We start from the raw sequence: 12822 nt of genomic DNA on the forward strand, positions 1-12822 counted from the left end.
TGGGAAAAAAGTGCAATGTTACATTAGCCTCAGGATGAGCGGTGGCCTTTCTGCTTTGAAGATAACATACTCTGTATGTGTCACAGCCACAGTTTCACAGAGTGGCTTGACTATATGGTAATGAGGAAGAAACAAAAAAGTCTGCCATACATATACAAAATTGTTTCTAAATTATTTTAGATGCATTATTCTAAGGCCTAAAAATCGAATTCCACCTGAACAGCAAATGTTTTAATAGTAAATTATTAAAACACATCTATTAGGAAAACACGTCTACATACAGAGTACAGATATATGCATTCATGCATTCGTAGAGTAATGTGAAAAGCTCACTCATGCATTCTCAAGACATAAAATGCACGCAAGAAACATGAATGGCTACACTTGTAATGCAATATATAAACACTGTTTCCAGTAGACATCTATCCTTGTCCATATCTGTGTCCTTATCCTTACCTATCAGCCGGACCCCCAGGCCTGACGCTGGTCACCACCAGAGGACGAGATCTGCGCCAGTCTTCATGGAAGCCTCCTGACCCAAATCAGAAAGGAAGAAAAGAAAATCAGAGCACACAAATCAATGGAAAATTATATGTATTAAAGGACTGGCAAAACACATAAAAACAGAGAAAAACACCTACCTCTCATGACAAAACCAAAACTGTTGCCCTCCTTGTGTAAACACACCTCGATGGTTTTGGTTATGACTCCTGAGGGGTTCTGGACTAAGAGTAAAGCAGAATTGACAAAATGATTCAATAAATACTTGCAATACAAAAGGTTTGTCAAAAGTTTGATTCCAGTATAATCTGAAATGTTGAATTTAGAAAGTTGATTACTTGGTAATAGGTGAATAACTTTATGTTTGACCTACTGGTTTGCAAACAGAGCACTGCCTGAGGACCAGTGTTGGGCAAGTTACTTTGAAAAAGTAATTAATTATAGTTACTAATTATTTCTTCAAAAAAGTAACTGAGTTAGTAACTGAGTTACAAGATTCTAAAAGTAATTAATTACTAGGAAAAGTAACTATTGCGTTACTTTTAAAAAAGGTTTAACTCTCTGGGGTCCAGGGTATAATTGGCCGTTTTTGACTACTTCTAATTTTACCTCCACATTTCACCTTTAAAAACTATTTACTTTGCCTTGTTTGGTATCATTCTTTTCAGCACAACCTCACATGTCTGAATTTACAGTTATGTTGTCATTTTGACATACTGTATTAGCACAACTGATCTAAAATCAGACAAAAAACAAACTCCGAGTGGAAAAAGTTATATTTTTTAACTGTAACAACCACAAACTACACACTCCAAACACGCTAAACGTCACAAATCTCTCACATCTCAAAACTCGCTCTCCCACTTTCTGTCTTTTTTCCTCTCTCTTTCTTTCTCTCTCTCTGTCTCTCTCCCTCCGTCACTTCTAAAATTCCCCCCTTTTCCTAAACAACCAAATGTCATGTTGCCATATAATTTTTTGATTGGTCGACATGGTGTTTTTTGTTTTTTTATTTTTTGGTCATAAGCAGAGAATGCATGCTAGCGCTGTCCTTAGACAGTAAACATGACGTATTCAGGAAATGAACACAATTTAAAACCTGGTATATATCACCTTGCTGCTTTGTCATCTTGAAGTGGTCATGTGATTGGTTTGTGACGACCACTTTATTCTTCCTCAGCCAAACAGCAGCACGCATGCGATTGTTTTGCCCCCTTAGCTTCAGGTGTTGTGCCAAAATGTGATCGTCTGCCAGAAAGTGATTGCCTTCAGCGGGAGCGCGCGCAGCTGATTAAAGCTGTAGCGCCCAGATTACTTACAGCTACTTCCGTGCGATATAAGGTGCAGTAAGCTGAAGACAGCTTCAACCGTCTGTTTGTTGAAAAATAGTCATGCCACAGCACCGCATTTTCTTGTTAGTAACAGTAACGGCGTTGTAACGATCGAAATAGTAATTAGTTAGATTACTCGTTACTGAAAAAAGTAACGCCGTTATTCCCATCACTGCCGAGGACCAGGTCTGCTTCCCGTAGAAACCTAGTAAGCATTGATTTGGTGATTTTCAGGCTGAAAGTTTAAACCGAGCCTGATTTGGCTGACAGGTTTTAGGTTATGGCTGTTCTTTTAATAGCAGAAATACTCAGTCAGAGCAGCTGTGCTTCATGCGTGCATCAGCATTAAACATCTGTTCAGAAATACTTATTTCTCAGTAAGCGCCGATTTGGTGGGTTGCTTTTAAAAAGATGTCAGGATGTCTAGATCCAAACATGTAGAAAGGCCACAGTGCAGATGAGTGTGGAAGTGAGGGCTGAGCCCTCTGGCAGTGCAGTGTCCTCATCATAACCTGCATCATTTGGATGTCCAGAGATTTTTCTCCTTTACTTTTGCCAATTATCATTAATTTCCTTCCTTTCAGGAATTTTAAAACCATATTTATCAATAAGAGGATGTCAAACTAGCCTTTCAATTTAAACCTTCTTCTTCATGTTTTTGGCTACCATGTTGACCTAAATACTCTGTTATACTAATAATAAACGGGATAAAGTATGCTTTTGAAAGGCAACTATGTTTTTCTCCTCTTCTTGCATTTTAGATTTTTGGCTGCAGACCAAATAATGCAGCAATATTTACAGTGATGAGAGGGAAGATGGGGTGTTGGCAGAGCACTTCCTGCTGATGTCTCTACAACTTTTCTTATCATTATGTTTGTTTGTGACTATGAAGCAGTTATAATTGCCATACCCTCAGTGCCCTCTCACAGTTAAATGACACTGGTTTACTTATCATAAGCAAATGCTAAGAAGCTTATTTATGAAACTATACACTATTTTTGCACATTTGAAAATAAAAAGCATTTGCTTTAATGATAAGCATTTTCATGCTGTCATCTCACACAACTCTGTCCATCTGCTAAAACTGTGAATCAGACACACCACCTACCAAATGGAGGCAGTTCATACTCCACTTCCAGTACAACTCGCTCCCCAATGTTCTTCAGCAGGCTGATAATCTCATCGTGACGAAGCTTTGACAGATTGATGCCATTCACTGACTTGATGTAGTCTCCTACATTCAGCTGGTCACTCCTGTGGAAAGTCACAGACATACGATTAGGATCAGCATTCGGTTACTAAGTGGACAAAGCAGGCAGCTGCTCTGAGTCAATGCATGTTTGTTACCAAAGTTGCAAATTTGCACCACTAATGTGCAATATCAGCTTTTGGCTGCATTACTGTATTACTTAATAAGTGAGGTGAAAAGTACAAATATCTTTAATGTAAGAGAAAGCTGTGAAAGCTTCATAATGAGAATTATCCAAATTTTGGGGGGAGCTCATTGTTTTGGATTTATAACTCACAACAGCCCTCACTGTCATTACCCTGAGCTATTTGTAATCAGCGAGGTGAAATAAGGTTCTGAGTGGCTTTTAGTGCATCATCCCTTTGTGTGAAAAACACACAAATAAAAGTGAGAAATAAACTTCACAGAAATAATCATAGTTGGTTTTCTCTTTTTGTTAAAATGGTTATGATAATTGGACCCGACGTGCATCAGCGGTAAGCCGACTAACATAGCGAGCCACCTGTGCAAAAAGGAGAGTGGATGCTGGAGCAGGTTGGCTGAAAGCCTCACGTCTTCACACACTGACAGAGATGATTGTACATGGTGTCTGACATGTGACATTCTGAGTCAACACGAGGCTCATCAGAGAGCTAATTAATTAAATAGATGTTCTGCCCTGCTTGCCCTTCTCACCTTTAGGCTACTGACAATCAGCACTGACAGCAGTAAGAGAGATGTCTCAACCGGCAGAGCTGAACGGCCTGTCGCCTGGTCCAGTCTCGTCACACTATGTCTTTGCCTGTCGCTCTCCTGTCTGCCTGTGTGTCTCTCCACCCAGTAAATTAACTAGCACTTCCACACAAGCATGAACTCGGCTGACGGAAAACAAGCTGCTTGGAAGAATTAGCACAGTGTCTGTGTTTAAAACCTCCTTGGATTTGACGAGTGATGGCATATTTGGCCAAGACATTTTCAGAGGGGCTGTGTCATTCTTACAAATCTGTGTGTGTGTGTGTGTGTGTGTGTGTGTGTGTGTGTGTGTGTGTGTGTGTGTGTGTGTGTGTGTGTGTGTGTGTGTGTGTGTGTGTGTGTGTGTGTGTGTGTGTGTGTGTTTCACTATGGTCACATGCTGCTTAATCATCATGAAATGTGAGTTTTCCAATGAATTTTCTTATCACGTGGCTGATGTTGGGGAAAATTAGCTTTATCTTAATTAAACAATCTTTGAGCACAAAAAGCACGCTCACAAAACATTTATATTGAGTTATCGCCACAGTACAGCAAATCAGCCATGAACTGATCAGAAATAGAGATAAAATTTAAATCTGCTCTTGGACATAGCTCCATTGATCCTGTTGGGGTATCACTGTGGGTCAAGCTGATCTAACACATTGCCTACAGCCCTGCAGTTAGTGAGACGGTGCAGCTTTGCAACATGTGCACATTTTCAGGGGGCAGAATAACAAGTCCGGACAGCTTGGTGTGGTTGCCAGGTTTTAAATGCATCACGGAGCAGAGATCTCACCTGGCAGCTAGCCCACCTGGCCGTAGGTTTGACACTCTGGGCTTGCCATCCTTATCAGAACCTCCGGAGATGGTGAGGCCAAGGCTGCTGCCTTCCCTTTTCATCAGATCCACGGTGGTCACTCCTCGATACTCTTCTGCTGACAGATACAGACGCAGGCACAGATCTGCAGTCAGCATTAGCCTCTGCTTGACAGAATCACCCTGTCTGAGGGGCATCGAAAGACTCTTTCCCTGAATCTTTCACAGAAATGCTCTCTGACACAAGACCTCCTACTTTATTTTCTCAGCCTCCTGTCTTCTCCTTGTTCCTTCAGATCTCTCTGTCTCAGTTAATCTTTGTGAAGAGTTCAGAAGGAGGATGTGGAGAATAAAACTGGTTTTATTAAAACAACTCTACATAAGGATTGAGAAAAGAAATTCATTGAATTCATAATAAAGAACCAGCTGGAAATTATGTTAGCCTGACAATAATTGATGGATATGTGCTTATGTGTCAACGAGGAACTCATTCTGTCTTGTGCTCCACATTGTGCTGTGCTTTTAAATCAGGCTGCAATGTGTGGTTTTACTACCAATGACAGGTTTGCAACACAAGCAAATATTTTACCTTATCTAAGCATTCAAAACAGTGCAACATCAAGCAAACCGCAGGACGTAAACGGCTCTACATGCATACAGACAAGCGTCTCAATCAAACATGGAGTGATGCTTCCTCTTCTTGGGGACTCAAGTGAATTGAGCATAGTAGCATGAATCAGACAACAAACAAAGTAAATGATGTAACATCAGGTTTGAGTGTATTGTACCTGAAAGGCTGCGCCTCCGGGACGAATGTGATTGGTCAGTTGCCCCGGGCTCTTTGCTTCCCTTTGAGTATGGTCCTTCATCTGAAGAGACAGCGTGGTGATAGGATATGTAGGGAAACGCTGCAGCAGAAGACTAAATGAAAACGACTGCCCCAATGCACATCGTGACAGCAGCCCACAGTAAGGGGTTTGAACTTCACCCTCTGTCATTGAGGAGCTTTTGCAGGGAAACACTACAGCCAAAAATACATCTGTCAGGACTATCTGAGCTAGAATGGTCACCTCAAACTCACTTTGTATGCCTAACAATCATTTTAAAGGGTCAAGGATTTAAAATAGCTAGCCCCTGTCTCCAGCAAAGACCTTTAAAGACCTTTAATTTAACACAAGGATACATTTGCAATAAGCAGCTACTACAGCATGGGAACCTTCCTGAAAGAACAGCATGCAGTTAATGGTCTGTTCATGCATAGAGAGGAAATCATCATTTCATGTCATTTATAGCAGCTGTCGGATAAAGCCAGGGAATGTGCTCTGCAGAGCAAGGTAGTTTTTATTCTTAACCCACAGTGGGACTCAGCACTGGACCGTCCTCAGATTAGTGGAGCGACTGCCCAGCCATCTGAACCTGAAAGCAGCCATGCATCCATGTCAGCAGTCGCAGCGATGAGGAAACTGACTTGGCACTTCACTAATCCTGTTCATTGCGGATTACCTTTTTCAGCTGTCCAGCACAGCGATTGAACATCACATTGCAAACTTGAAAAATAGCTGTGCCAAGTCCACACTTGGATGAGACGAGTGGAGGAGAGCATGTTGCTGTTTTTCATATGACGTGCATCAAACTGAAGTACTCACAAGCAAGAGTCTGGAATGATGACTGCATTAGTACTGCAGAGTGGAGACACTGGTAAGAATCAGTCCCAACACATTAACTGCACAAGCTTTTCAGACCGCTGGACAGTGAAGTTAAGTATTTTAGATTGGTACATAGTTTTGGCAACGCATAGCTCCAGAACTCTTGAAGGAAAATGAGGTGCCATACATGTTTTTAGATTCAGGGTGAGAGTTTCACAATAATTACAATATTCATCTGAACAAACATCCATAAATCTGTCTACACATCATTGAGAAGGCAAACCGTGGTACTCTGCTGGGGAATCATCATAAATGTAAATTTTCCTCAGTATTAAATTTAATGAAGCCATGGTTTTCGCTAAATCCATAAACACACTGCAAATGACACCTGCTGCTAAAAGCTCATTATGCATGCTTTTTAATGGTGCCAGATGTAAACAGTCACAAGAAAAGCAGATTTCAAGTTGTAGCCAACTTCAGGACTCACTGAAACGTGACAGTCTCCAAAATGCAAGTGAGACAGAGAATAATAATAGAAAAAAAAGAAATCAAGTTGAACTACATATATGTACTGTATCTCAGGTGCCTATGAGAATCAAATATTCATGTATGATCTCCTGTCATTTGCTCTAGAGGTCAGAAATGAAAGAAGTAAGTAAGCTTTCAGGCTTCAGATTATATCAGTTTGACAATGATCTACTGACAGTATATTGGTTTGACATGAAAAATGTCATTTCATTTAGTCTGACATGTCTTTTTTGTTAGCTGCACTGATTTGCAAAGACTGAAGTGCTTGAAGGGCATCAAACCCACCGCTTTATCTCTGTCCACACCGAGTCACCACATCTGTCCAACTGAAGCTGAAGCCTTTGGACAGCTGAGAGGCATAGATCCTTTGTCATACCTTTACTGACCTGAAACCTTCAGGCAGCCCCGTGATACGAGAAGAAAATTCAGCCTTCACGTGGACACAGCCGCATGAGTCAAAGCTTAACTAGACAAATCTCCGTCTTGCACGTTATGGCAATTTGGAGAATATGCACAAGCATAAAATCGTCATTAATTTACCCCACATCCCTGCACAAGTCCTGTGTCCAGTAGCTTTGAGGCACAAAGCACACAAAGTGAATGACACATCGCAAACATGTTAGGCAAGGCAAAAGCCTCGTAACCACACAGACTCCTGGGGGCCCTGACGGTCCAGCAGCTGTCATTGCTGTCAAAAGGCAACACTGGCTCTGGGTTACGCAGACCCAACACACCACACGTGACTGAATGCTACTGTACCATCAAGCCATCCTCCAGGCATCCTCCTCCAGCTTTGAAAAACCATCACCCACCTCAAGACCCAGAATTAAGAGTGGGATGGTGTTAAATACAACTATGAATCCTCTCAGTTCTGTTTCTTTAAAGGAAACTCTGTTTTTTTAAGGGTATGACTACTCCTCCATCTGAAAGACCTGGTGACTACAAATAAGAGACTTCCTGCATAAATATTTAGGGAGTTGATTAACTTCCGAATCAATTAAGGGCACTTTTTACCATCCCAGAATGTAGGTTAAATATGTGGGCGGTACTTACTGACAATGAAATCATATCGCTATTTTCAGAGGTGAAACTTTATTTATAAACTGGGCCCTTCCAGACCCAGTTTATGCTGCTATATCTGCCCTAATTACACATGGCAGGATGATATGCAGAGCTGGTGGCTGAGTCCACTGACATTTAAATCTCTCGCAATCTATTACTGCTGTATTGCATGCACTGTAATGATTCCACCATCAAATTCATTTGCATTAAAGCTGAGCAGATTTAAGACCGCAGGGACGTAGGCGCCTCAGAAGTGACCTCCTGCTGTCTTAAATCTTCTGTGGCCGCACACAATCTGTACCCTTTGACTCTGAATGTCAGAATATGTTCCTCTTACCAATGCTGTTCTTGGTGTCTCTCCTCAGACCACAGAGCATGGCTGGAGTTAAATCAGCGGAGCCACCCTCTGGAAGTAACCTTGCTGATCTTTAGTAGTGGGCAGAGAGCTGTTGTGAAAGTAAGCGACCCAAGAGACCAGGTCTCAGCTGCTTAGAAAAAGCATCTTTGTTCCTTCATTCCTGTGCATCAACTCCAGCATGTCCTTAAATTTTGACACTATCCAGGAAGGTCTGGAGCTCCAAAGGGCAAATTCTGATCCTCACTACCTTCCTAAATGATTATTCTCAATGCTCACATACATCTAAAACTACTATCTGCCAAGCTGTGCTCCTTCTATAAAATCCAAAGCAGGGGTTCGTGTCCTTATCTTGCCATTTCGCTGTGGTCCCCGTTTTTTGCGCTATTCTTACTAATCGCTCGTCTTTTTTCCAGAGGATTTATCATGCCCTGTTCATACACTCACATGAGCTCACACACAGCCCTCTCATACAGAGCTAGAGCGTTTGCTCTCCCCTCTCTCTGTCTCCCTCTCTGCCAGAGGGGATCAGTGAAGCAGGCACACACGATAGTCACTCCCTCCCCCTTGCAAACCCACACACACACACACACACATAGACAGACTCTTTATCCACTTCCCACCAAGTCAAACACATCCTCAGCACACACATAGAGTACACACGCTCAGATTAGACATGACAAAACTGCGCACGCCCCACACACTCAACTCTCGGAACAATTAACACCACCTGCACATTCATTGTCAGACAGTGTCACGTTTTTCTCACAGGGAGACAAAACCATTTTACAGAGCTTGTGTCTACACAGGGCTCTTATCTTCTCTCCCTTTCTCTCATGCACGCACACATGCACACGCAACATATTGGCAGAAGCATATGTTAAATTCCTGTAAAGAACAGCTGCCTGTACATCTCGCAGTTGTTGCTGCTTCTAAATATTATGCAGTCGTCAAGCACAGTCGACATTCAAACTGCAATCGTGATAATAAGTGAAATATATTCAAACAGCAGTAAAATAGGAACACGTTAAATCTGAGCAGCTAAATGAAACTGTGAAATGTGTTTCCTCTGAGGCCTGACATCTCATGTTTCACCCTCTGAGGGGTTAAAGGACCCTATGCTAATCCTTCAGGGGCCCTCCACCCAAACACGGAGGGCCCATCACTGCACCTGTCTGGCCATTTGTCACGCACAAAAGCTTCGGCGCCTGCCACTTCCTGACCCGCGCTGCAACCACTATCAAAACAAACCCCTCCTTCAGCCTCACTGGCAGCTCCTCGAAACTTCATCAGCCTCTGTTTTTGGTTCAGTGCAGATCATTTTTGTCATCACTTTAGAGGCAGATAAAAAAAAAGGGATAAAACCAAAATACATAAAATTCAGAAGTTCATAAAAAACACTAAACCGTTTGTTCCAAAACAGCCTTTTGCCCAGATGTGTAAAGTGATTACAAACAAACATTTCCATGTTTCTATCCGCTGTTGCGTGGAGCCTAATTAGTCAGCTGTTCCAGTGGACACAATACTCTTTGGTGTAGATGATTTCCTCTGAGACTTTTGTCCTTAATACCCCATTTACAGTGTGAGCGAGTGTAGTCTTTCAGAGCGAGACTAATTAATTTCCACCAGAATAAAGAGAATCGGGAGATGGAGCAGTCTGTTGGACTGATAAAAACCTCTGGGAACCGACTGGCAATGTTATAAAAATTGACTCTTTTACATTCGCTCTAGACTATAAATCAACATAATTGCTGTAGCATTACTGACAAGGTATTGATTAGTATAAGAGTGCCCAATTTTTTGTTGTGACCTTGTCATGAAAACAGAGATGTGTGATATTCAATATTTGAAAAAAGAAAAGAAACGGGTGCAAAATATTTCGTAATCTCCACAGACATTGGTGTGTGACTGATTTCGCTGTTCGGTGCTGATCCATCTCCATTTCCGAAGAGAAACCCTCATGAAAGTGCCTACATTTACTTCATATGAACATATTCCAGACAGGAGGCCGTGGAGCTTAACCTCAGCATTGATCAAACTGACCACACTGCCATCTAATGGTTATCAGCTTCAGCTGCAAGTGAAAGTGTGAGGAGCAAAATGACTAAATCACTTGTCAGCCAGCACATATCAGTGTGAAGAAAAGGAGCCAGAGGAAGTGCGTGTCCCACACATCACACGTCTGCGTTCTTGTTCACCTCTAAGAATGATCATCCAAGATTTTCTTCAAGCGAATGTTCATTTTCACAGGTCTCAAGCATGCTCACACATTTATGTTTGACAGGCCTGCAGCATAATGTGCATGAATTAAAGAGTGTTGAAGGTTATATACAGAGGTAAACTTGTGTAAGTATTTTGTTGGGATTACAAGAGAAAATTCTGGATACTCCATAGAAGCGTTGCATGTCTTGTTAAGTATTAAATCTCAGATTTTACCTTTTGTCCTTCCTCTGATGACACCCAGTCGACATCTGAGAGAAAAGGAGAACATCCTTCTCTTTCCTCCTGCAGACCGGCTGCCTTTCCTCAGGGAATCTGTCTGAGGGAAGGCGAAGAAGAGCTGTTTGGAAGTGAAGCGCCCTTTTCCAAACGCGACCCTTGCTGACATGTTCATTTTCTGAGCAGTGAAAGGGAAAAAATAGATTCTGTCCTCTTCCTGACACTCTCACCATCTCTCAGACGTCGCAGTGTCTGCCTGCCCTGCTGTTCTCATGTTCTCCTCTCTTTCTCTCTGGAGAACATCCAGTCCTCTCAGGTGAGTCTTCCAGGCCACTCCACAAACAGGTGCTGGTTTCAAAACGAGGAAAGCTTCAGATCCAAGATTCTTTTTTTCCAACCATCATTGGTAACTTACTTCCACATCCTAACAGCCACAAGCTGACTGGCCAAATAAATGTTGTGTTTTTGCTTCTCTGGCAATGTCAGTTTTACGGGAACAGATGGCAGAGGGCTCAGGGCTGTGGGGCACAGCTTGTCTGCCAGAATGCAATGGAAACTTTCTCTGCAGGGAACCGGCTCTCAACATCATAAAGCAGTACACAATCTGAGCAGGCCAATTCAAGCAATGCCTTTTGATTACATTGTCGTTGCTCTATTGACACAACTTAAGTAATTACATGAGTGTGTCAGCCGAGGCTTTGTCTGAACATGTTCATCCACGTTGCCAAACTGACTCCAAGCTCCAAGTTAACTGATCCAAAACCAGTCAGCCAATACAAGTCAGGTGATAACTGTTGGCTTCCTTTCTATACAGAAGGCTTGAACAATGTCCTTTATGGCTGAGAGAGCTTTTAGTCAGAGATAATGTCATCGAGCTTAATTTTGGATTAGGCAACACATATGAATCTTTAGAGAAAGGCTTGTTATGAACTGGCTGGAGCAGGTTCCACAAATTATGTGTGCTTCTTTTATTTACAGTGGCTTGCAAAAGTATTCGGCCCGCTTGAACTTTTCCACATTTTGTCACATTACAGCCACAAACGTGAATCAATTTTATTGGAATTCCATGTGAAAGACCAATACAAAGTGGTGTACACATGAGAAGTGGAACGAAAATCATACATGATTCCAAACATTTTTTACAAATAAATAACTGCAAAGTGGGGTGTGCGTAATTATTCAGCCCCCTGAGTCAATACTTTGTAGAACCACCTTTTGCTGCAATTACAGCTGCCAGTCTTTTAGGGTATGTCTCTACCAGCTTTGCACATCTAGAGACTGAAATCCTTGCCCATTCTTCTTTGCAAAACAGCTCCAGCTCAGTCAGATTAGATGGACAGCGTTTGTGAACAGCAGTTTTCAGATCTTGCCACAGATTCTCGATTGGATTTAGATCTGGACTTTGACTGGGCCATTCTAACACATGGATATGTTTTGTTTTAAACCATTCCATTGTTGCCCTGGCTTCATTTTAGGGTCGTTGTCCTGCTGGAAGGTGAACCTCCGCCCCCCAGTCTCAAGTCTTTTGCAGACTCCAAGAGGTTTTCTTCCAAGATTGCCCTGTATTTGGCTCCATCCATCTTCCCATCAACTCTGACCAGCTTCCTGTCCCTGCTGAAGAGAAGCACCCCAGAGTATGATGCTGCCACCACCATATTTGACAGTGGGGATGGTGTGTTCAGAGTGATGTGCAGTGTTAGTTTTCCGCCACACAGAGCGTTTTTGCATTTTGGCCAAAAGTTCCATTTTGGTCTCATCTGACCAGAGCACCTTCTTCCACATGTTTGCTGTGTCCCCCACATGGCTTGTGGCAAACTGCAAACGGGACTTCTTATGGTTTTCTTTAACAATGGCTTTCTTCTTGCCACTCTTCCATAAAGTCCAACTTTGTGCAGTGCACGACTAACAGTTGTCCTATGGACAGATTCCCCCACCTGAGCTGTAGATCTCTGGAGCTCGTCCAGAGTCACCATGGGCCTCTTGGCTGCATTTCTGATCAGCGCTCTCCTTGTTCGGCCTGTGAGTTTAGGTGGACGGCCTTGCCTTGGTAGGTTTACAGTTGTGCCATACTCCTTCCATTTCTGAATGATCGCTTGAACAGTGCTCCGTGGGATGTTCAAGGCTTGGGAAATCTTTTTGTAGCCTAAGCCTGCTTTAAATTTCTCAATAACTTTATCCCTGACC

The 12822-nt window shown here is 42.4% G+C and overlaps 1 protein-coding gene across 1 annotated transcript in view; it reads right to left on the reverse strand.

The window, feature by feature from the left end:
- The window catches only part of grip2a (glutamate receptor interacting protein 2a), a 33648-nt gene extending 22661 nt beyond the window's left edge, over positions 1-10987 (reverse strand). Inside the window, exons 1-6 of the mRNA XM_039603914.1 lie at positions 10636-10987; positions 5397-5477; positions 4589-4724; positions 2941-3086; positions 642-725; positions 457-532 (exon numbers count right to left, since the gene is read on the reverse strand). Coding sequence (XP_039459848.1) covers positions 457-532; positions 642-725; positions 2941-3086; positions 4589-4724; positions 5397-5477; positions 10636-10813 — 701 coding nt within the window. The 5' untranslated portion in view covers positions 10814-10987. The remainder of the gene's footprint in view (positions 1-456; positions 533-641; positions 726-2940; positions 3087-4588; positions 4725-5396; positions 5478-10635) is intronic.
- Between the last annotated feature and the right edge of the window lie 1835 nt (positions 10988-12822).

The sequence above is a fragment of the Oreochromis aureus genome, linkage group 20 (genome assembly GCF_013358895.1).
Source record: "Oreochromis aureus strain Israel breed Guangdong linkage group 20, ZZ_aureus, whole genome shotgun sequence".
Taxonomy (NCBI): domain Eukaryota; kingdom Metazoa; phylum Chordata; class Actinopteri; order Cichliformes; family Cichlidae; genus Oreochromis; species Oreochromis aureus.